Raw genomic sequence first — 25,533 nt, 5'->3', positions numbered from 1 at the left:
CTCCGCCCATCCCCGTGTGTTCCAGTAACGAAATGGTCCGTTTTCCTGGTCGCTTTTTAATTGATCAGTGGTGTCCAAGTGGAGTTTAAGATCTAATGATGAGCTTTTGTTGAAAAGGTTAGCATTCATAACCAAAGACATTAGGCGATGGGGCATTCGCATTGGCGTGTTCCAAAGCTTTGGAACACGCTGCCAAAGTTAGAGATGCTGATAATTTATCTAGTTTTAAATCTTTATTAAAAGCTAAATTAACGTGTTTTAAGTAATTGATTTTTTTTGGAACGTTTATATGTATATATTCTACACCTTGGCAATATTTTTATGGTTTTTATATTATATTTAGATCATTTCATTTAACATTTTTATTCCTTTTATGTATAATATTTTTTAAGCACATTATCATATATGCAAGCAAAATGCATGATAAAGTTATCACTTCATGTCTAAACTGTCTTTCCAACTACAGTGTCCTAATTCGAGCAGTTAGTTTTCCCCATACGGACATCTGCACGTTTTAATAATAGAATACCAAGTTTAATTTACATAGCGCCTTTCACAGACTCAAGGTCGCATTACAGGAAAACGCTAGACTAAACAGCGGAGGAGGAAGAGACGTATTCATGGAAAAGAAGTCTTTAAATCCAATTTGAAGGTTGAGAAAGAACAGCAGTGACGGGGGGGCCACGGCACTGAAGGACCCGCCTCCCAAGGTGGATAGTCTGGTACGTGGGACAGTAAGTTAGTTACAGGAAGAGGACCTGAGAGAACGAGAGCCGGGGGTCAGGAGTTCACTGAGGGAGAGAGGAGCCAGGTTATGTTGAGCTTTAAAGGTGAGAAGCAGTATTTTGAATTTTATCCAGGATAGAACTGATGACCAGTGTAGCTGAGAGAGGACGGGGGTGATGCGGGCCGTGCGTTTTGTGTGAACGAGAACTCGAGCTGCCGAGTTTTTCATTTATTTTCCAGCAAATTAGTTTGTAAAATGTTATTCTTCTATATCATGAGAAGGTGTGGCTACGTTTGGGAATGAAGTGATTGACGGCTTTGGCAGGATGAGACCAGCTGTAGTCAGGCAGATGACTTCACTGCAGAATTTACCGTCGTATGCTTCTCTGGACACGTACGCTAATACAAACTGTTAGCTATTTCTATGCAAACATTTGAAACATGGAGATTTAATAGGAAAGGGCTAGTTTAACTGTTCCATGATAGCTATTCACGTATTCAGCGTTAAAGTGCCATTCCACCATCGGATGTATTCTTTGGGATAAAATACAATATATTTTATGACAACATGACTAGACAGAGAAATCTTTTAGCTTCAAAATGATATATCAAACATAATTTTTTGACAACGACAAGTATATTAATTTTGCGACCAAAGTCACCTACCCTTTTAATTTCCGCGCGGTAGTGAAACGTGATGTCATCGGCAGGTTCCCCTTCTTGTGTACCACGTCACGTGTGACGTAGCACAGATTATCAGCAATGGCGGATAGAACGCGATTTCCACTTGTCGACTGCTGTGCCGATATTCACCATCGACCGTCTCCTTTGGGCATCACTTGCTATTTTCCTTCGCTTCTTTTCTGAAGCTGACAAACTTGTCGTTGTCAAAAAATGATGTTTGATATATCATTTTGAAGCTAAAAGATTTCTCTGTCTAGTCATGTTGTCATAAAATATATTGTATTTTATGCCAAAAAAATACATCCAATGGTGGAATGGCACTTTAATGACCTCCGATCAGCCGGCTATCAAAATCTGCACAAAATCCATCCTAATGCTATTGACTACTTTCACATTACCCATAATGCCTTGCGCCTTGAGGGGTAACCAGGTGCTATATTTGTTTACCAAGTCAGATGACTTCAGTCATTTATTTGAATTCACACGAGGGGGAAAACTACTTTTCTTGATTTACAGTTTTATAGAATGCCTAAAGAGGCTAAGCGTCGAAAAGCACGGTTAGTCAGAATTCGGTGTCCGTTTTACACCGACAAACCCCACACGACGGCGTTCTACACCCTTCAGTGGTGGACTAAAGTCTGATCATCCGAGTCACGAAGCCTACAACCCGTCTGACGGACATAAAAAGTGCGAAAACTGAAACAAGGACGACTTTATTGAAGGATCAACTCCCTAAACAAAGCGCACACGATGCAGTTAAGTAACCTTACATATACTTCCCCTTTTAGTACTGTAGGAAGATCAAATGTAGTATTTGACCCTGTAGCCCTAACAGCCCGAAGATTGTCGTGATCTGGTAGCGTACGAGCTCAAATCCACGTGAAGGAAATCAAAGACGAATTAAACTTGAAAGATAAATCTGACAGTTCTGCTGAGTTGACGAGTGAATTCCTTGCTTGTGTTCCCATGCACGAAGTGTTTTGTATTTTCTTACAGCCTTCTCGTCGTGACCATCACCCAGCAAAAACCATTTCACTCTGGATTCTTCTACGATCAGTGTCGATCTTTCTCAGGTCTTCTGCCGATCTTTTACCTTCTGCAGGTCAGTAATTGGTGGAACACCCGTGCTGACAGACGAAGGCGGCTGCTGACTCGCACTCGCTGTCACCCAAATTTAAAAGGTTCAAAGCGTTCAATATGATACGATATTTGTGGCTGGGGACTGCCGTTGACTTTGGGACTACGGTTTTGCGCTCGGGTTTCCATCGGTGGGGGGTTTATAGCATCAACGAAGCTGACTTTGTTAGGACTGTTGATGTTAGTCATGTCTGCTGTTGCCCAAATGAGGATGGGTTCCCTTTTGAGTCTGGTTCCTCTCGAGGTTTCTTCCTCATGTCGTCTCAGGGAGTTTTTCCTTGCCACCATCGCCACAGGCTTGCTCGTTGGGGATAGACTGGGATAAAATTAGCTCATGTTTTAAGTCGTTCAAATTCTGTAAAGCTGCTTTGTGACAATGTCTGTTGTTAAAAGCGCTATACAAATAAACTTGACTTGACTATTTACAAGCGCTTTTTTTTTTACCGATTGATTTCTCAAAGTCTGCAGAAAAGGCTTTGCAGATTTCTTTAAGCTTTGGTTTAGTTAGTTTTGACACTACTTTGAAGGTTTTAGGGAGATCTAAATTGGAAAGATTAGTCAGTGTTTTAGTTTGTTTGTATTTTGGTTACCCTCCAAGGCACAGGATACAAGTCATCTAGTGTAAAAAAAAAAAAGTTTGCGAACTCGTGCTACATTGCTGGAGAACTCCACAATGGGATGATGAAGGAATTCATGTTTATGTAATAAATATCCTTCCTGGACCCATCCGTGTTAACGAAATCTCTCCAGCATGAAGATGTGACGTGCTGGACCTTGGTTTTGGAAGAAGGGGGCGGGGTCTGCAAAACGTAGGTGCACCCGACTTCGAGACTCGTCTCCACTGCACAGACTCCGGCTCCAAATTTGACAACATGGTGAAGGTATTTTGGCTTCATTTCTCTAGAACGGGAGGCAACGGATCCACGTTTTCTACGGTATAAGCTTCCGAACATGTTGTCGTACGTTCGTGCGTGGATCTGTATATTATTCAGCTCTCCAGGAGCCGTTACTGTAGCTTTATGTTAAATAATACGTGCTGCCATAATTAACATTCAAGATAATGCTCGCATTAGAAGGCTGATGCAAATGTCTGTAATTGCTTGCAGTCAGCACTGTCCAATAAATATGTATTTGGGGGAGAAAGGTATGATTATTATTCAGACCTGAAAAGAATTAAGCATTGAAGTTCTGGGATGACTAGTTAACGACAATTGAACTTGACAAAAGGCAGCCAAGTTGAACAAGTTTTAGAAAAAGGGAACACGGGGCTGAATTCATATTCAGAACGTTCACTGGAGTGATTAATGGCTATAATGGGAGTACGTCAGTGGAAGTACTGCACGGGAGCACAAGCGGAAGACTATAGCGTACACGCAAGCAAAAAACACACACCTGTTTGAGTCCAGGGCCAGAGAGTAGGATTTACTGGTGTCGCAGCGAGGTCGTCTTCCATCTTTCCTGTAGAATCAACTCTCGAGAGACTGAGCCAAAGACAGAGAAAGACGGGTTTATAAGACACTTTGTTCAGAATGCTAGTGCTGTTTGTTTTATTTTATTTTTTGGCAAATCGATGTTTTAATATGAACTCGTGTCCTGTAACACTGAAGTGGAAGGTCAATGATTAGTTTATAAATCTGTTGCACTATTAAAAACACCTTTGTTAAGATCACGCTTAACTTTTAGCAGTATAGACTTTTATAAATTTCACTTTCTCCTTTAAACCGGGTTCCGATGTCGACAGCCTGACGTTACTGTTGACCTACTGAGCCACGATTCGTTACACTGAATGCACATGACCTTTTTGCACTCTGTTCATTCGCAACAGGAACAGTCCCATAACTTTCTGATCGTACCTTGTACAAGTTCCAGGCTTGTAGTACTCGAGCCCTAATTTTAAAGTGCATATCACGGGTAAATTCAGGAGCAAGATCAATGTAATTCTCTTATTTTATATTAAATTTGTCAAATATCTGTCATATTTTGTGCAATTTGTTTTACCTTGCGCAATACCAGAAAAATTCAGTTGAAATCAAGCCATTTGAGGCGAACTGGTCCGCCTCTGAAAAAACTTGGCATTTGGATTTCTTTTCCCGACAAACATTGATTTTCGTGACGTCACGTGCAGGACGCCTCCTTCTGAATCCTACGTCAGCGCTGGTTTGTTTATGAGAAAACGGCCTGGTGGTTTTCTGCAAATTTCTTCAACGTTATCGCGTAATTATTAAAATGGTTAACAGGTGTATCGTAGGAGGGTGTAGCAACACCGATCTTGATGGGATTAGTACTCATCGTTTCCCAAAAGACTGGACGACGAGAGAGAAATGGGAGCGCTCCGTGCGAGGCACCCGGAAAAACTGGCAACATGCTACAGACCACAGCATCATATCCTGGGCTCACTTCATAAAGCCCGGTGACTTTGAGAACTATTTGCAGTAGGAAATGGGCTTCAAGAAGCAACTTGATCTGAAAAAAGACGCAGTTCCATCTGTCAGGATGCCCAAAGCAACACGTCTCCGTCTGTGTCAGCGTCGCTAAAGGAGCCAGCCGTGTTCGTCTCCCCTGACAGACGGCGACGTGCCGCATCCACTGAGGCCCTCGAAGCCGAGGACCAAGCAGAGCCGAGAAAAAGACCAAGAAAATCGGCAATTCACAAGTTGACTGTTACCAGCGTAAGAAATTAAGATACCATACTCTAAATTAGGTGTTCCTGTGTTTGTGTGGTACACGGATAATGTTATTTTTTGACGCACACAAAAGTAAACGACACGAAAGCGCTGGGCGATTTATACACTTACTTCACATGTATCGAGGGATATGTGTGCCAGGGCTTGAGATCTTGGGACCTGTCAAACACATTAAATGTAAATACAACCCTGCTTAGCCGATTCCACGTGTGTAGCTTAGGAAATCTTTCTCCTACAGTAGCCAGTACTCTTCTAAATGAAGAAATATATAAATACATAATAGTAATTTTGAATTACTACTGAATACTTGAATCATCAAATCCAAACAGATGAAGACCCAATTCTGACATCTCGTTCTATTCTTCATCTAAAGGTGAAGTAACATTGCGCTCAGGCGACAATTCCATATTTCAATGCAAACTCGCTAGCTGCTAAACTTGGTCGACCCAGACTGCACTGAACCCATGCAGGGTCTCTCAGCCTACTGGCAGATCCGCACGTGACGTCATGAATCTGGCTCAATCTGGCTCCAGACTCCCTTGGGATTTTTCCAGACGCGTTTTGTTTGTTTTTTTCTGCTGTAGCCAGATGGCCTTGTGCAAAATTACCCTTCTGGATGAGTGTGTAAAGGGACTTACTTTAAAATACTAAATTGGCACATTCACGGTGCTAAAAATGCCTAGAGAGAAGCTCCTAGGATTGTCCGCTTTGCTTATACAGACTTGTCGTGCAGTGGGAAAACAATGCACTGCCGTGTGTTCCGTATGCAGAGAACTATCGAGGAGACGACGGGGACAACCTCGAACTTCAATAGTCATTTGGCAAGACTCCACCCAGAGAAGGAAGTGACAGGCTATGTTCATTGCTCTGTTGATAGCGTGGCTTGCTAAAGCCTAGGTCACAACCGGACGTACGATTTTTTTGGCCATGCGATTTTTGGCGTTTCCCAAATCGCTGCGGTTTTTTTTTTGTTGTTCGTGGAGAAAGACGCACGTTGGCCGTAAGTTTGTCTTGCAACCTGAAAAAAAATGTAAGCGCCCGTAGAGTTTGTTTGACATGACAAAGAACCTCTGCGGCCAGTCTACGGCTCGAAAATCAGCACGTCACACGCGCGCCCTCCGTGCGTTTCTTGCGTTTTTTTGCACGTAGACCGGCCGTAGGAGCACGTACGGCCGGTTGTGACCGAGGCTTAAGCGATGAAGTAGCTAGTGTTAACCCTCTGTCATGTTATTTGCCCTGTTGATAGTGGGCGGGGCTTGCTGAGCGACGAACGAGCTTTTTATCTGTAGCCTTTTAACTAAAACGGGGCAGTCGAGCAGGAACGTCAGTCCAACACAGTCGCAGAGACGCTTTCACATAAAGGCAGCGACAGCCTTGGTCTGGGTGGAGTCTTGTTCTCAGACTCGACTCGATGCTATCTGTATCTGAAATCACTTTGTAGATAATGAACAGTCTCCTCGTACGCCATTACAGCTTGTAAGAGGTGGTCAGAAAAGAACAACCTGGCTGATAAACTGCTAGTGTTGTCCTACCAACGTTCAGTTGAAAGTTTGCCAGTTGCTCAGCAGCACAGAAGGTCATCTCTACAGCTCAAAAAAAATAAAAAAAATTAGCGGCTGCTCGTTGCCCTCCCTGGAGGATATTTACATAACACGCTGCTTCAGTAAAGCTCGCCACATTCTCAAGAACCCATCCATCACATCCCGGACACCGTCTCTTTGGACTGTTGCCTTCTGGAAGGTGTTTCAGGGCAATAAAAACAAACAGTTTTTATACCAGAGCGCTGAACATGGATGCTCAAACAGCATGAACACCTGGAATGTGCAGTATCTTTTGAATATGTGCATCTTAGTATTGATCATTTTTTTTTTTTTTTTTAAAGATTTTTGGGGGCTTTTTTCACCTTTATTGGATAGGACAGCATAGAGACAGGAAGTGAGCTGGAGAGAGAGATGGGGAAGGATCAGGAAATGACCTCGGGTCGGAATCGAACCCGGGTCCCCGGATTTATGGCATGGCGCCTTAGTCGACTGAGCCACAGCGCCTCCTAGTATTGATCTTTTTATTTGTCATTTGCACCGCCAAAGGACAGCCAACCAACGTACAGTACAATGACGATAAAGTTCGGGTCGGTTTTATCTAGTCCGCCATCATCAGCTGTTGCATGGAGTTTGTCTTGTGTAAATAAGTCACTTATTATACATTTAGACTAGAATCCACCACACACGCATGCACACACAACCCCACCTTGTGTTCTTGTGCGCTTTACTGGAGTTGGCCCATTCAGCGTGTGTGTTAATGGGGGAGACACACACTCCGTTCTGGTCTTTAAGTACAGGCTTGGGCTCATCTGAAACGAAAACATAAGAAATGAGTGATTACACATTGCTAGATCTGCCTCAAACATGTACAGACACCTGTGCTAAGGGATATGGAGATATTTACTTACACACACGCACACACAATAGAATAACATGCAGTGCTGTAAGAGCGTGGTTATCCTGAATATTGGGACGGCTGCGATTCAGCTGTAGTAATAATCATAATAATGGTCCTGTTATAATTTTATCGTTAAATGATGGTGTAGCTCACTCGGGCCCTGTCTCATCCAGAAGGAACGATCTAAAGTGGGCCACCTTGCGCAATAAACATTGCAAGCTATATAGACGCTATATCCACCCTAGGAATACCGACCTATTTGCTAGAAAGAATCCAAAACGGTGAAGAATTGACCGAGAAGTGGTGTTTTTTGTTGAACTGCTCATTAAGGCTTAATTCGTCCATAACGTCATTAATTGTAATTAAAGGTCCCATGGCATGAAATTTTCACTTTCTGAGGTTTTTTAACGTTAAAATGAGTTCCTCTGACCTTCTTAAGTCACCCCAGTGGCTAGAAATGTCAATGTGTAAACCAAACTATGCCCAACATTTGAGAATGGCGCGTCAAAACGGCGCGTTGATAAACTCTTCCCTTTACTACGTCAGCAAGGGAGATGATCCCCACGCCCCCCCTCTGGATTCCCACCCACTGTATGGATTGCCCGCCCAGCTCAAAAGTTGCCACCAAACATGGAAATTGCGCTGTACATGGATGTGACAACACAGAAAGGAGTCTGTTTTTCCTGCCGACGGGAGAGCCCCTGAAGACGCAGTGGCTTAATTTTATTTACTCCAATAATACGCCGTCGAGTCTACCTAAGACGGTGTATGTTTGTCGGAAGCATTTTCCTGAGGAATGTTTCCACAACTTGGGACAGTACAGGGCAGGTTTTGCACATCAACTGTCACTGAAGCCTGGGTCCGTACCAAGCATCCCTGCCGCATCAGCCACAAACACCGAACAAGTAAGTGTATAACTGTGAAGTCGTTTTGCCGTGTTTTAAAATCGGTGCCACGTTAGCCTTGCAATGGCTACATTAGCTGTGCAGCTAACCACTTCCTGCAGTTAGCCAGGTAATCTGCGCTACAAAACCAAAAAGCATGCAGCATGCTCTGTTATAATAGCCAATCAAAACAGTTTTTACAAAGACACCCACATTCTTTTTTTTAAGTCACTCGTTCATTTTATTTGTTTGTTCAGTAAAAACCCAAACATTTGTTGAATTTATTTTATTTCCTCGCGTCGCACCTTAATGACGTCAGCGCGCGGTATTTTTCCCTTCGCGGTTTGTTCCTTCTCTCTCGCCATAGTAAGACACCCACATCCGCTTGTTCTGACCCACTGGAGGTAGCATCACAGCGCTGTTAGCCAATCAGAGGTAACACGTTTACATGTCATGAATATTAATGATAAGACCCGCCCCCACCGTCTACCCTTCCCCGCCTCCTGCTTCTCATTAGCAAAACAACGCACTGGGAAAAGCGCTGAAATGGGGCTTTCTCCCAGGAGGCTATATCTATGTGCCGAGGGTTCATTTCGAGAAAGGCTGCGGATATAACATCCGGAAACCTCCACGAGCCCGTTTAAAGCATCAACAAACCACCATGCCATGGGACCTTTAAGCAAATCTGGGTAGAAGTTATATGCGCCCTAGGCACCCCTACCTTCATGCCAGAAAGTATCAAAATCGGTGAAGAATTGAGGGAGAAGACGTGATGTGTGGAAGCTACTCGTTAGGGATTGATTAATTACTCCAGATCTTCATTATTAATTGCAATTATGCAAACACAATAGAATAACATGCAGTGCTGTAAGAGCGTGGTTATCCTGAATATTGGGACGGCTGCGATTCAGCTGTAGTAATAATCATAATAATGGTCTTGTTATAATTTTATCGTTAAATGATGGTGTAGCTCACTCGGGCCCCGTCTCATCCAGAAGGAACGATCTAAAGTGGGCCACCTTGCGCAATAAACATTGCAAGCTATATAGACGCTATATCCACCCTAGGAATACCAACCTATTTGCTAGAAAGAATCCAAAACGGTGAAGAATTGACCGAGAAGAAGTGTTTTTTGTTGAACTGCTCATTAAGGCCGAATCCCATTTCACCCCTTGGACATACCCCTTGGCCCTTCCCCTCCATTTTGCGCGTTCACGTGAAGGGGTAGGGGTATCCCAATCCCAGTTAACGCGGAGGGGTAGGGGAAGGGGGAGGGCTTCTGTACCCCTCCAAACGGAGATTTTCCTGGAGCTGACTCCGAACGAAGGGGTTTGAGTGATTTCCCACAATGCCATGCGGATTTCAGCGAGATTTCATGCGGATTTCAGAAAGATGGCGGTTCCCGCGGCGAAAGATTGTCATAAATGTGTTTTCTCCATTATTTACGTGTTTTAAGTTGTTATCCAGAGGAAACACGCCGCTTGATTCGCTTTCGAGCTGAGAATGAGCAGCGATTTCTGAAATCCAAGCTGCTGCTAAAAAGCTTTGGGAGTGAGTATTGTTTTCGGTTGCTTGACTGCGTACGTTTTGTTCTGTTATTCTCGCTTTTATTGTTTACATGAGTGTTCTGACACCTCATTCTGTCGGATGTGGTGCACGAAGCGCCAAAGATATCCCATTCAGTGGTGTTAGTTAACAAATCACACCCTGCCAGCAGAGATTTCTGGTTCTGCCTCTGGCTCTGACTGTAGCGGCTGGTCGCAGCCAGTGACGCATTTGGTCGCATTTTGCTAACGTAAACGCTGACGGAGGTACGCGATGACGTATGCGATCGTTGAAGGGCTATCCCAATACGTAGGGGTTGAATTTCAAGCCCTATCCCTTGTAGCTCAGTTTCAAGGGGAAGGGCCAAGGGGAAGGGGGAGGGGTAGAAATTAGAATTGGGATTGGGCCTATGGCTTAATTCGTCCATAACGTCATTAATTGTAATTAAAGGTCCCATGGCATGAAATTTTCACTTTCTGAGGTTTTTTAACGTTAAAATGAGTTCCTCTGACCTTCTTAAGTCACCCCAGTGGCTAGAAATGTCATAATGTGTAAACCAAACTATGCCCAACATTTGAGAATGGCGCGTCAAAACGGCACGTTGATAAGCTCTTCCCTTTACTACGTCAGCAAGGGAGATGATCCCCACGCCCCCCTCTGGATTCCCACCCACTGTATGGATTGCCCGCCCAGCTCAAAAGTTGCCACCAAACATGGAAATTGCGCTGTACATGGATGTGACAACACAGAAAAGAGTCTGTTTTTACTGCCGACGGGAGAGCCCCTGAAGACGCAGCGGCTTAATTTTATTTACTCCAATAATACGCCATCGAGTCTACCTAAGACGGTGTATGTTTGTCGGAAGCATTTTCCTGATGAATGTTTCCACAATTTGGGACAGTACAGGGCAGGTTTTGCACATCAACTGTCACTGAAGCCTGGGTCCGTACCAAGCATCCCTGCCACATCAGCCTCAAACACCGAACAAGTAAGTGTATAACTGTGAAGTCGTTTTGCCGTGTTTTAAAATCGGTGCCACGTTAGCCTTGCAATGGCTACATTAGCTGTGCAGCTAACCACTTCCTGCAGTTAGCCAGGTACTCTGCGCTACAAAATCAAAAAGCATGCAGCATGCTCTGTTATAATAGCCAATCAAAACAGTTTTTACAAAGACACCCACATTCTTTTTTTTAAGTCACTCGTTCATTTTATTTGTTTGTTTGTTCAGTAAAAACCCAAACATTTGTTGAATTTATTTTATTTCCTCGCGTCGCACCTTAATGACGTCAGCGCGCGGTATTTTTCCCTTCGCGGTTTGTTCCTTCTCTCTCGCCATAGTAAGACACCCACATCCGCTTGTTCTGACCCACTGGAGGTAGCATCACAGCGCTGTTAGCCAATCAGAGGTAACACGTTTACATGTCATGAATAATAATGATAAGACCCGCCCCCACCGTCTACCCTTCCCCGCCTCCTGCTTCTCATTAGCAAAACGACGCACTGGGAAAAGCGCTGAAATGGGGCTTTCTCCCAGGAGGCTATATCTACGTGCCGAGGGTTCATTTCGAGAAAGGCTGCGGATATAACATCCGGAAACCTCCACGAGCCCGTTTAAAGCATCAACAAACCACCATGCCATGGGTCCTTTAAGCAAATCTGGGTAGAAGTTATATGCGCCCTAGGCACCCCTACCTTCATGCCAGAAAGTATCAAAATCGGTGAAGAATTGAGGGAGAAGACGTGATGTGTGGAAGCTACTCGTTAGGGATTGATTAATTACTCCAGATCTTCATTATAATTGCAATTATGCAAACTTGGGTAGAAGCATCCATATGCACCCCAGGCAGACCGACCTTCCTGCCAAAAAGAATAAAAATCGGTGAAGAATTGAGAGAGGAGAAGCAATTTTTCATGAAATGTGTACGACGTTGAACGGACGACTGATAACACATGATGGCATAAACTCCTCGCCTGTGGGCCAGATGAGCTGCTAATAACAAGTCCACCAAAAGAGGGTCCGGATGTAATTCCAGTGGCGTAGCTGCCCACAGTCCCACCAAAAGGCACACGAAGGTATGTGCCGCACTGCCACACAGAGTGCTGGACAACCTCGATGTTAAGAGCAACGAGCTCACTGCTCATCCATGGCCTGGAGGGAACCGACGCCCAAAACTGGGTCTGGAGCCATGCCACAACCGACGGACAAAACATTCAAACAACAAACTGTACAATCATAAAAAGAAAAAATGCAAAAAGGGCCGGCTGTCGCACCTAGACCCTGGGCTGTGGGTACGAAGCCACAGGGTGAGTGCAGTAGCTAATCACAGCCATGGTGATGTTTAATAAAGGTATTGGGGTGGCACGGTGGCGTAGTGATTGGCACTGTCGCCTCATAGCAAGAAGGTTCTGGGTTCGAGCCCAGTGTGGAGTTTGCATGTTCTCCCCGTGTCTGTATGGGTTTACTCCGGCTGCTCCGGTTTCCTCCGCGGTCCAAAGACGTGGTTAGGTTAACATGGGGCAGCCATGGCCTGAGGTTGGCCTGAAGTGCCCTTGAGTGAGGCACCTAACCCACAACTGCTCCCCGGGGGCTGTAGCATAGCTGCCCACTGCTCTGGGTGTGGGGGTGTGTTCACTGCTTCAGATGGGTGAAATGCAGAGGTTAAATTTTCACTCTGTGCTTAAGTGTAAGCTTGGCTGCTGCTTCTTAAAAGTATAACTACATAATTGAGTGGTGTTGCTTTTACACAACAGTTCGATCACCTCACCCACGTCGACCTCTCGATCAGACTAGTGGTGTGTCATTCACGAACGAACCGTTCTTTTTGAACGAGTCTTCGAAGTGAACGACTAGAACTAGTTCGCGCTGCCTCTCGTTCTCGGTCGTTCGCGAATCAGCAGTCTCTGCTCGCTGGCAGCAGGGCGGTCGCTGAATCTCGGTCGTTGGCGAATCAGCAGGATCTGTTCAATAGCAGAAGGGCGTCCAACTTGCATTTTGATCTGTGCAGAGCAGCGCCACTTTACTTCTTTAAGGGCTATCTGAGCCCTATTATCAGAGCGTTGACACATGCCAGGTCTTTAGTTTACAATTTAGAGCTCTCACTCAGCAATACATTTCAGTTCACAGCGAACGAGCTCAGCAGTTCGCGCACGAACGAACAGGAGGTCTCTTGCTCGAACAGCTGGAAAAGGTCTCGCTAGACGTGACGTCAATCGAATGTTCGTGCATAACAACCGTTTCCATGTCCATGACCAGGCCAAACAATGAATGATCATGAATGCAGCAGAGAGACATCGCAGGCTACTGTTCGCTGAATACGATGACTTGTAAAGTTGTTTATTCTCTGAAATGAGTGTTGCTGTTAAATAAGCAATTTTTTTTTTGCTTAATGGGTTTGAGAGAACAACTGCATAGCCGGCAGACCATGGCTCTACTAAAATAAATATAATAAATATAAAAACAGCTTTATTCTCATCTACATTTAATTAACTTTCAGAGCTTTGTTTATGTAGTCTTTTTCAGATAATGCTAGGATAATGTTTTTCTTCCATCTTTTTCTCAGGCACATTGTAATGTATGAAAATCTATTGTGGACGGCACCTCTGCCGCCTCTCGTTCACTCAAGATGAACTAAACTTCGGACGACAGCCATTGTTGTGCCGCTTTGGTGTGACGTCATCAAAATGAACGAGTGAACGAACTGAACGAACGAATTTCTTTGCTGAACTGACCGACATGAACGAACTGGTGGAAATGAATCGCCATGTCCCACCAATAGATCAGACTCTAGCAACAACTCTCCTCCACTTTCCACGATCTCTCCAAACAGCCAACATCTTCATGTCCGGTGCATTTCCGAAAACCATCATTAGTTGTTTCTCTTCTGCCTCCATTCACGTTCCTGAATTTGGCCTGCTACAGAACAATCGTGTTGCTATCTCTCCTTCGGTCTTAGTGTCCAGCAGGCTCTCTCAGACGCACATGGTACGTCACCATAAAGCTTATCGTTTATCATGAGTTGCCACCATGATGCATGGAGAGCCATCCTCAGCATTTTGGTGTGTATGTATATATGTGTGCCATCTAATGTCTTTTCAAGAGTGTTCAAGTTTCCGAACCATGCAGAAGAACAAACTCTACTGTAGCCAGAAATGGTCTGATCTTAATCTCCTTCACTTCTATAAACATGAAGTTAATATTGAGTAATCAAGCGTTTCAGGCACATGACTAAACGTTCTATTTATTTTCAGTCCACAAGCGGAAATGGATCCCGTAGAAGCCATACGCTCTTTATAGCACTCTGGCTCGCAAACTCGCACTGATTTGTACATTTCTGTTAAAGGTGCTTCCATTAAAATGGACTTCCATTTCATCATCTGACAAGCTTTTATATTTCAAGTTCGTCATGTCCGCCGATGTCACTACCACTACTGTAGTCACGGTTTTGAACCAAGAAGTGGAATTTTACGTCACGTACCTACACGAGCTACTTTTCGACCAACAGGGAACGGGTTCTTGAACCGGCTCCGTTCAGGATTCTTTGAAGCTTGGCGCAAAGCGAACCAGCCCATGTTTTTACCAGGTTTGAGCAGAACCATTGTAATCAAGGATGCGTCATGAACGGAGAGCGTTGCACAATTCACAACGGGAGTAAACAGTAGGAGCAAGATGTTGGATCAGGTATTTTTCATTCCATTTTTTTCCTTTTCTGTTGCGTTCTCCATTCCTGCGCTCTGCTTCCTCTCCAAATTAACACCACGCCCACTGATATCATCACAGTTCGTGCTGGAAAAACGAGTTATAGTTTTGCTTCCAGCTGGGAACCAACTTTTCAGGTTCATAACCAGTTTATTTTTGGTCAAAATGTTCAAAATTTGGCGTGTGAACAAGAACAGGACCAGTTCCTTGTTGGTGGGAAAAGGAAGTAACAGTAACCGCAACGTTCCAGTGTGGTTACATTTAAATATAGGCACCCTTGGAATGCCATTCAACTAGTCAAATCAGTGGATTGGTACTAATGGTTGTATAAAAGTATTATCTTCTGATAAAGGCAATTTTTTTTTTTAAATCATCTCTAGTTACACTACCGTTCAAAAGTTTGGGGTCACTTTGAAATTTCCTTATTTTTGAAAGAAAAGCACTGTTGTTTTCAATGAAGATCACTTTAAACTAATCAGAAATCCACTCTATACATTGCTAATGTGGTAAATGACTATTCTAGCTGCAAATGTCTGGTTTTTGGTGCAATATCTCCATAGGTGTATAGAGGCCCATTTCCAGCAACTATCACTCCAGTGTTCTAATGGTACAATGTGTTTGCTCATTGCCTCAGAAGGCTAATGGATGATTAGAAAACCCTTGTACAATCATGTTAGCACAGCTGAAAACAGTTGAGCTCTTTAGAGAAGCTATAAAACTGACCTTCCTTTGAGCAGATTGAGTTTCTGGAGCATCACATTTGTGGGGTCGATTAAATGCTCAAAATGGCCAGAAAACTGTCTCGACTATATTTTCTATTCATTTTACAACTTATGGTGGTAAATAAAAGTGTGACTTTTCATGGAAAACACAAAATTGTCTGGGTGACCCCAAACTTTTGAACGGTAGTGCATGTTAACCTTGGAAACTTGGAACCAAAACAGACATCAAATATATGTCTTAAGAAACGTACAGTAAACTTAAATTTTTGGCCAAAGTATAGTATTGTTTCAACAACCGTAAGATGATCAGCATGATTAGTAAAACGTGGTAAGGTCACTCGTCTCCCTCGTCGGCTTCTTGAGAAGCAGGAGATGTGGCGTTTTAGGTTTTAAAATAGCAATGCATACCCGACCATGGAATTTCAAACCACCTAACTATGAAAAAACACACACACCCTCAACCTGGAGTTCCTACTCAGGCAGGTTTTGTTGTGCATGTTGCTAAAAACTACCAAAAAATTCTACTCTGAGCGATTAAAAGTCTTTTTAAATGGGATGATAATAGCCTTCAGCATTAGCTGGTTAAACAGAATGCTCATGAATAAAAATGATCACTTGTACGACTAATGTTAGCTGGGTAGAGCTTGTTGCTAGCTCATTAGCTTTTGGTGCTTGGACAGAGCAAAAGACAAGCTTTCATTAGTGTCTATGATTTTCTTTCCCAGTCTGTAACGAGTGTTAGTGATGTAATTCCCAGCTCTGACTTCCCACAGGAAGCCGTTTGGGATCACGGGTCAGCAAAGTGAAATCGAGCTAAATATCAGTGATAAAACATCCATTGTGGGATATTTTCTCATAAATGCACCAGTGGGGAGGAGCGATACTACACTATTTCTGAAAAAAATTGCCATGCTGACGTTTCCAGTACATTCTTAGCGAGCGAGGGTATTTATTAAAGTCTGTTCGACTGACTCTACTGATGTCTCGTTATGATTTCTAGCTCGACCAGACGTCCCAGTTCGGTCTGCGTTGTGCCTGAGCAAAAGAGAGGCCTTGAACCGACCTTGCAGAGAAGAAAATAAAATCAAGCATTCAGGCAGCAGAATATTAAAACATTTTAACTATTAACACCTGTAAAGTGCTTCAAATCTCACACGCTCTCTCTCTCAATCATGTCTCCTGCTCGCTCGCTCTCTCCCTCTCTGATGCTCTTAAGCACCTCAGGCCTGCTCCAGGGAGCAAGGAAATCATCAAGGACATAATTAAGAGGCTTATGAGTGTGTGGCTGTGGTGTGAAAACACACACACACACACACACCCTGAGGTAGTGACCTCCGTTTGTGAAGTTAAACACCTCCCTAGTCTCATCAGTACGCTTTTTAACCTGCACTTCAGCTAACACAAATCCAGCCTCTTCCTTCTCCTCTTTTTTCCCCCTTCTACTCCATCTAGTTGTGGAAAGAAAATACAGAAATCCTAAGTCACTCACAGGGTTGAGGGCATTCTCGTGTGTTATAGGGCCCAACTGCAGGTGCGTTTCAAGCGTCGACTGTTAGTCATCGTCAACTCTGTTATCGTTAAACTGGGCGATCCATTAACAGAACTGGCGATAACGGAGTTGACATTTTCCACCATTTTGTGTGTCCACTTCACGTGCTAACCTCAAACTAGCTACCATGTATTGAAAAAAAAAACATGAGAGATTCACTTCAATATCAAAATAAGAGTTGACGAATAATTAATGTGTATCCTCAACATTTTGGCTCAAATTAACGAGAGAAGAAACGGAACATGCCTCACTGCCTTTCTGAAGTTTCCTGCCGGAGGAAGTGACCTCGCAGGTGTCATGCGTATTAAGTTTTTGTGGGTTTGATGCGGTTTTATAACAGAGTTGACAAGAACATTGGGACGGATTTAAACAAACAAACGATTTTATAACCGTTACTATAATCTCCAAAAAACAAAAATTAGACTGAATCACTTGATGTTTTATTGGAGTTGAATGCATTCAAAGTAGTACTCCAAGACCACCAAATAACGTGGGGGGAGGGGTGGGGGTCATTTAGTTAATGTCTCATCTCATTATCTCTAGCCGCTTTATCCTGTTCTAGAGGGTCGCAGGCAAGCTGGAGCCTATCCCAGCTGACTACGGGCGAAAGGCGGGGTACACCCTGGACAAGTCGCCAGGTCATCACAGGGCTGACACATAGACACAGACAACCATTCACACTCACATTCACACCTACGGTCAATTTAGAGTCACCAGTTAACCTAACCTGCATGTCTTTGGACTGTGGGGGAAACCGGAGCACCCGGAGGAAACCCACGCGGACACGGGGAGAACATGCAAACGCCGCACAGAAAGGGCCTCGCCGGCCCTGGGGCTCGAACCCGGACCTTCTTGCTGTGAGGCGACAGTGCTAACCACTACGCCGCCCTGAAAGTTTGTCATAATTTGCATTATCGTTCTTTTGTGGAAAATAACCAAAGGTTTATCTTGGAGACGCGAAATGTACCCCGAACTCTAGAATGACCTGTATACACACACTAAAGAAGTTCCCCGTACCCCACAAACCCTGGCGAGGTCATTTCCAAGGCTGTGATTTACTAGGAACCAAAAGAACGAGAAACGGTGATCGGTAGAGGACGGAAATAGTAGTCCTGTGGTTTGGGAAGAATTACGTCACGTGCAAAGGCAATAGTGTGGACCTGCTAAATGGCCAAAGTGAGTTTGTGCATCAGGAGAGTGGCACGGAAGAGTAGCGTGAACTTGAATGTATTTAAATGTGTCATGTCTCAAAGAAAAACTTTACTGTGAAAATATTATTTTGAGAAACTGTAATTATTTGATGAGCAGTCTAACCTTCCTCATAATGAAGACTTTTTTGTTCTGGAAGTGCCTTTCAGGCTTGTACTCGTTTTGTATAAAATGAGTCCCCATGCAGTGGTGATGCTCCAACCCTTCCAAACTGCAACTACTTCTTTAACTCTTTACCCCTTAAAGCAGTTGCTACAGCCACCCTTGTACAACCCCGATTCCAAAAAAGTTGGGACAAAGTACAAATTGTAAATAAAAACGGAATGCAATAATTTACAAATCTCAAAAACTGATATTGTATTCACAATAGAACATAGACAACATATCAAATGTCAAAAGTGAGACATTTTGAAGTTTCATGCCAAATATTGGCTCATTTGAAATTTCATGACAGCAACACATCTCAAAAAAGTTGGGACAGGGGCAATAAGAGGCTGGAAAAGTTAAAGGTACAAAAAAGGAACAGCTGGAGGACCAAATTGCAACTCATTAGGTCAATTGGCAATAGGTCATTAACATGACTGGGTATAAAAAGAGCATCTTGGAGTGGCAGCGGCTCTCAGAAGTAAAGATGGGAAGAGGATCACCAATCCCCCTAATTCTGTGCCGACAAATAGTGGAGCAATATCAGAAAGGAGTTCGACAGTGTAAAATTGCAAAGAGTTTGAACATATCATCATCATCATCATCATCATGTGGTGATGATGTGCATAATATCAAAAGATTCAGAGAATCTGGAAGAATCTCTGTGCGTAAGGGTCAAGGCCGGAAAACCATACTGGGTGCCCGTGATCTTTGGGCCCTTAGACGGCACTGCATCACGTACAGGCATGCTTCTGTATTGGAAATCACAAAATGGGCTCAGGAATATTTCCAGAGAACATTATCTGTGAACACAATTCACCGTGCCATCCACCGTTGCCAGCTAAAACTCTATAGTTCAAAGAAGAAGCCGTATCTAAACATGATCCAGAAGCGCAGACGTCTTCTGTGGGCCAAGGCTCATTTAAAATGGACTGTGGCAAAGTGGAAAACTGTTCTGTGCTCAGACGAATCAAAATGTGAAGTTCTTTATGGAAATCAGGGACGCCGTGTCATTCGGACTAAAGAGGAGGACGACGACCCAAGTTGTTATCAGCGCTCAGTTCAGAAGCCTGCATCTCTGATGGTATGGGGTTGCATTAGTGCATGTGGCATGGGCAGCTTACACATCTGGAAAGACACCATCAATGCTGAAAGGTACATCCAGGTTCTAGAGCAACATATGCTCCCATCCAGACGACGTCTCTTTCAGGGAAGACCTTGCATTTTCCAACATGACAATGCCAAACCACATACTGCATCAATTACAGCATCATGGCTGCGTAGAAGAAGGGTCCGGGTACTGAACTGGCCAGCCTGCAGTCCAGATCTTTCACCCATAGAAAACATTTGGCGCATCATAAAACGGAAGAGACGATAAAAAAGACCTAAGACAGTTGAACAACTAGAATCCTACATTAGACAAGAATGGGTTAACATTCCTATCCCTAAACTTGAGCAACTTGTCTCCTCAGTCCCCAGACGTTTACAGACTGTTGTAAAGAGAAAAGGGGATGTCTCACAGTGGTAAACATGGCCTTGTCCCAACTTTGAGATGTGTTGTTATGAAATTTAAAATCACCTAATTTTTCTCTTTAAATGATACATTTTCTCAATTTAAACATTTGATATGTCATCTATGTTCTATTCTGAATAAAATATGGAATTTTGAAACTTCCACATCATTGCATTCCGTTTTTATTTACAATTTGTACTTTGTCCCAACTTTTTTGGAATTGGGGTTGTATATGTATATACAGTTCACCCTTAGAACATATTTACAAGAAAAAAAAAGTCGTCAAATGTCATCATTATGGTGCATACACGCCGGCGTCATGTGTTGTCATTACGGGATATACACAGGGACATGATGTTTTACTCATGTGATGGATACAGTACTGCGTAGACCCTGCTAGTAATCAGTTTGCATGTGTCGTGTTTCGATTATGATTCAGTAACGAGTTAGAGTACTGTTGGGTGATGATGGCTTGAGCACCATTATATCGGATTTAAGGTGTTTCCATCCAAACCAGACACAGTAACAGTCAAAAATTTGGACGCCTTCTAATTTATTTTCATTAATTGACACTTCATGTCTTAAAGTAATGATGGCTGTCACTTCTCTCTACTTAGTTGAGTGGTTCTTGACATGTATGGATTAGTACAGTTGTGGAATAGGGCTATTTACGGTTATTTGACCTCAAATCCATTAAGAAAGCAAGAAATTTCACTTTTTAAAATACCAACACACAGGCTGTACAACAAAACAAGAGACAATAGTGCATAGACCGTGCACACAAGCTGTTTAATGAACTAAAGGAAGAGGTAGAGTTTTAAAGTGCACATTAAATCCTTAAGTGATTCTTATACAGTGGGGCAAAAAAGTATTTAGTCAGTCACCAATTGTGCAAGTTCTCCCACTTAAAAAGATGAGAGGCCTGTAATTTTCATCATAGGTATACCTCAACTATGAGAGACAAAATGAGAAAAAAAAAATCCAGAAAATCACATTCTGATTTTTAAAGAATTTATTTGCAAATTATGGTGGAAAATAAGTATTTGGTCAATAACAAAAGTTCATCTCAATACTTTGTTATATACCCTTTGTTGGCAATGACAGAGGTCAAACGTTTTCTGTAAGTCTTCACAAGGTTTTCACACACTGTTGCTGGTATTTTGGCCCATTCCTCCATGCAGATCTCCTCTAGAGCAGTGATGTTTTGGGGCTGTCGCTGGGCAACACAGACTTTCAACTCCCTCCAAAGATTTTCTATGGGGTTGAGATCTGGAGACTGGCTAGGCCACTCCAGGACCTTGAAATGCTTCTTACGAAGCCACTCCTTCATTGCCCGGGCGGTGTGTTTGGGATCATTGTCATGCTGAAAGACCCAGCCACGTTTCATCTTCAATGCCCTTGCTGATGGAAGGAGGTTTTCACTCAAAATCTCACGATACATGGCCCCATTCATTCTTTCCTTTACACGGATCAGTCGTCCTGGTCCCTTTGCAGAAAAACAGCCCCAAAGCATGATGTTTCCACCCCCATGCTTCACAGTAGGTATGGTGTTCTTTGGATGCAACTCAGCATTCTTTCTCCTCCAAACACGACAAGTTGAGTTTTTACCAAAAAGTTCTATTTTGGTTTCATCTGACCATATGACATTCTCCCAATCCTCTTCTGGATCATCCAAATGCTCTCTAGCAAACTTCAGACGGGCCTGGACATGTACTGGCTTAAGCAGGGGGACACGTCTGGCACTGCAGGATTTGAGTCCCTGGTGGCGTAGTGTGTTACTGATGGTAGCCTTTGTTACTTTGGTCCCAGCTCTCTGCAGGTCATTCACTAGGTCCCCCCGTGTGGTTCTGGGATTTTTGCTCACCGTTCTTGTGATCATTTTGACCCCACGGGGTGAGATCTTGCGTGGAGCCCCAGATCGAGGGAGATTATCAGTGGTCTTGTATGTCTTCCATTTTCTAATAATTGCTCCCACAGTTGATTTCTTCACACCAAGCTGCTTACCTATTGCAGATTCAGTCTTCACAGCCTGGTGCAGGTCTACAATTTTGTTTCTGGTGTCCTTTGACAGCTCTTTGGTCTTGGCCATAGTGGAGTTTGGAGTGCGACTGTTTGAGGTTGTGGACAGGTGTCTTTTATACTGATAACGAGTTCAAACAGGTGCCATTAATACAGGTAATGAGTGGAGGACAGAGGAGCCTCTTAAAGAAGAAGTTACAGGTCTGTAAGAGCCAGAAATCTTGCTTGTTTGTAGGTGACCAAATATTTATTTTACCAAGGAATTTACCAATTAATTCATTAAAAATCCTACAATGTGATTTCCTGGATTCTTTCCCCCCATTCTGTCTCTCATAGTTGAAGTGTACCTATGATGAAAATTACAGGCCTCTATCATCTTTTTAAGTGGGAGAACTTGCACAATTGGTGACTGACTAAATACTTTTTTGCCCCACTGTATATGCCATACCAGTCAAAAAATGTATACACCCCTACTCATTCCTAGGTTTTTCTGTATTACTATTTTCTACACTGCAGAATAATACTGAAGACACTGACGCCATGTCCGAAATCACCTCAATATACAGTGAGTTCGCCGTTTTGTAATGCTGTCCGAGTGTACAGTGAGCATTATTACACCCTGTATAGTGGACTCGTAGTATCCCACAATACACCGTGAAGAATGGCGTACAACCGATGATCACTAACCAGCAATATATACCATCCTGCACTGCGGTCACGCTGAAAGAAAAGCTGTTTCATTCGGACCATGAAATATATTTTAGATTGAGTATAGCAGTAGTAATGTTTTTCCTTATGACAATGGGCATGAGACAAACAAGATCAACTGTGAGCTACTGCTCACTTGCATATAATGTGTTTTTTTTTTTTTAAAGCACTGGTACTGAAAAGTGGGATTGGGCTCTCGAGTCTCTCGTAGATTACTCAGACTGTGTCCTAAACCATGTTAAACAACTCTTGGCCTGTAATGATACTTAAATGTCTCTCTTTTTTTTTCTTAAATACTGTAGAGTGCCACATTCAAAACAGCTTACGGTTTTGACAGCGTTTTATTTATCGATAATAAACCATTAAACGAGGAAATGAAGCAAGTGTTATGAGAGGATTTGAGTGGATCCTCTTTGTGACTAGAGATTGAGCCGATCTCCATAAATGTATAAAAATAGTGATAAGGTGGTGCTTTCTGAAATGTACATTGCAATATAATTGAGCTCAAGATCTATTATAGCGCATCACTGCTACTATTAAAAGAAACCTTTTCTTAAAGGAGGATTATGGGTCTTATAATCCAGCTTCAACTGTAACCCCATTCTTACCTGGGTTAGAGGTCGTGACCCCCTCCACATCCAGCGCCTCAGCCTTCCGTCGGGCCACGTTGGCCAACACTGGCTCCCCGCTGTCCCGCGCCACGTAATGGAGGTCCTTCAGGAAAAGAAGGAAAAAAAAAATGGTAGGAGCAGAAAGGCAAAGGGAAAAGTCAGAAATGAATCTCCACTCGTCAATGAACGATTTTGAAGTGTGTGGGTTTTTTTTTTTTCTTTTGAGGGTAGGAGAGAGAGGGGCCTGTTTGAAGTTTCAAAGAACCCTGGATAAACTGAGTATCAAACTTTCTGAAAAAAAATCTGTCATGTTTGTTCCCTTTAACCCTCCTTTCCCTCGTTCTCTCTCCCTCTGATGGATCTTATCTCTTCCGTTTCAGAAGCTGTGGCGAGAGGAAGGTGTCACCTTTTAGAAAGCGAGAGCGGTGCTCTTCATGTCGAAAATAGGAGTTTAGACGTTCTCATTACGAGCAGGTGGTCGTGCACACATATATACACACACGCACACAAAATGTCATTTTCTAACAGAACGGAATATAATATCCTTATCGGTGCGTCAACCTGCCATTTAGCCTCCCAATGTGCCTCCAAATGTCAGTTTACATTCACAACTGCGTTTGGAAGGCTTTCTTGCAGACAAAAAAAAAAAAAAAGTGAAATAGACCACGTTTATTAACCAGAAAAATGATTTTGGGTTGGGAAATCACATTCGCTATAACAAACAAACCATTTGCAGATATGCACAAGTAGATATGGTGTGGATTGTTGATTTCTAATATCAGATACTTTGGTGGAATAGATGGGGAGATTTACAGTTGTGTGTGCGCGTACACTCCTGAGCTTCATATATCATAGGGGTGTGTGTGTGTATAAAAAAATATACAATAATGCCCACAAATGGCATACCTTTCAAATACCAAAGGCAATATCGCAAAAGAAAATAGATGCAAGTTCAAGGTCAGGGTTTTGCTCAAATACTGTGTAGCTCTAATGCTGCAATTGACAAATTCTTACGTCAGAATTTCAGATGTATAACGAAGAAAACAAAAGTGCTCTTGAACTGAGGGAGTTGATTTCAGAAGGTGAGTACCCTTCCCGGGACAGACATCGTGACATGATCCCCCTTTCAGCCAGCGGGGGATAAAAATTGTGAGGGAAGTTGATTTCAGAAAGCAAGCACGCCTTTTGATGAAATTGTTTTCTCCCCCCCCAATCTGTCCCTCTGAGTTACATGTTGGTCCTGGGATTGAGATGCTGACCTCTTCTGCCCCTCGGACCTGCTTGATCCATCCTGGTGCCCTGTGTCTGGTTGGAGTTTTATTGCATCGCTCCTGTGGAGGACGGCCCCATGAGGACAGTTGAGGGTTACACCTGGAAGACGCTCTACAGTAATGCTTTTATGGCTGAGGACTGCAGTTGACTTGCTAACTTTAGGACTGCAGTTATCATGAACAGTTTTGCACTCAAGTTTCCATCAATGAAGAGTTACATCATCAACGAAATTGTCCTCATGTTAAAACTGTTAATGTTATAGTCAGGCTGTCTGTTGTTGCCCAAATGAGGATGGGTTCCCTTTTGAGTTTGGTTCCTCTCGAGGTTTCTTCCTCATGTCGTCTGAGGGAGTTTTTCCTCGCCACCGTCGCCACAGGCTTGCTCATTGGGGATAGATTAGGGATAAAATTAGCTCATGTTTTAAGTCGTTCAAATTCTGTAAAGCTGCTTTGTGACAATGTTTATTGTTAAAAGCGCTATACAAATAAACTTGACTTGACTTGAAATTACCAAAGTACAAGCTTGTTAATAATCAAGGGCATAACTCTGGTAAAAATTTGCCCAAATTAAATGAAATTTCAATCTGCGTATAACTGTTGTATGGCAAAAGGCTTTTGCCAAGTTTGGTGAAATTCCTCCAGAAATTGTGAGAGGAGTTGATTTCAGAAGAATGTACACCCTCATGAAATTGTCAAAGTATAATTTTGTTAGTCAAGGACTGCAACTCTGATAAAACGTGACCGGAATTATAATATGCGTACTACTGACATATAACAATGCCTCTTGTCAAGTTTTGTGAGATTCCTCCACAAATTGTGAGGAGCTGATTTCAGAAAGTGAGCACCCTTCCCGGGACGGACATCGCCATGACAATCCCCGTTTGGGCCTTTTAAAGAAAACACCCCCTCAACTCAGCATTCCTACTCCAAAACGCAGGACTGTCTACTCAACCCCAAGACAATCTTTTAAAGTTCCTGTGTGGGGAAACAGA

The 25,533-nt window shown here is 43.1% G+C and overlaps 1 protein-coding gene across 2 annotated transcripts in view; it reads right to left on the bottom strand.

The window, feature by feature from the left end:
• The window catches only part of wdpcp (WD repeat containing planar cell polarity effector), a 259,832-nt gene that overhangs the window by 3,546 nt on the left and 230,753 nt on the right, over positions 1 to 25,533 (bottom strand). For both annotated transcript variants that reach the window (XM_060933429.1, XM_060933430.1), the window contains 3 exons: positions 23,268 to 23,373; positions 7,479 to 7,581; positions 3,940 to 4,028 (listed from right to left, as the gene is read on the bottom strand). In XM_060933429.1, coding sequence (XP_060789412.1) covers positions 3,940 to 4,028; positions 7,479 to 7,581; positions 23,268 to 23,373 — 298 coding nt within the window. The remainder of the gene's footprint in view (positions 1 to 3,939; positions 4,029 to 7,478; positions 7,582 to 23,267; positions 23,374 to 25,533) is intronic.

This window comes from Neoarius graeffei, chromosome 11 (assembly GCF_027579695.1).
Source record: "Neoarius graeffei isolate fNeoGra1 chromosome 11, fNeoGra1.pri, whole genome shotgun sequence".
Taxonomy (NCBI): Eukaryota; Metazoa; Chordata; class Actinopteri; order Siluriformes; family Ariidae; genus Neoarius; species Neoarius graeffei.
This window is presented reverse-complemented; position numbering and strand designations above follow the sequence as displayed.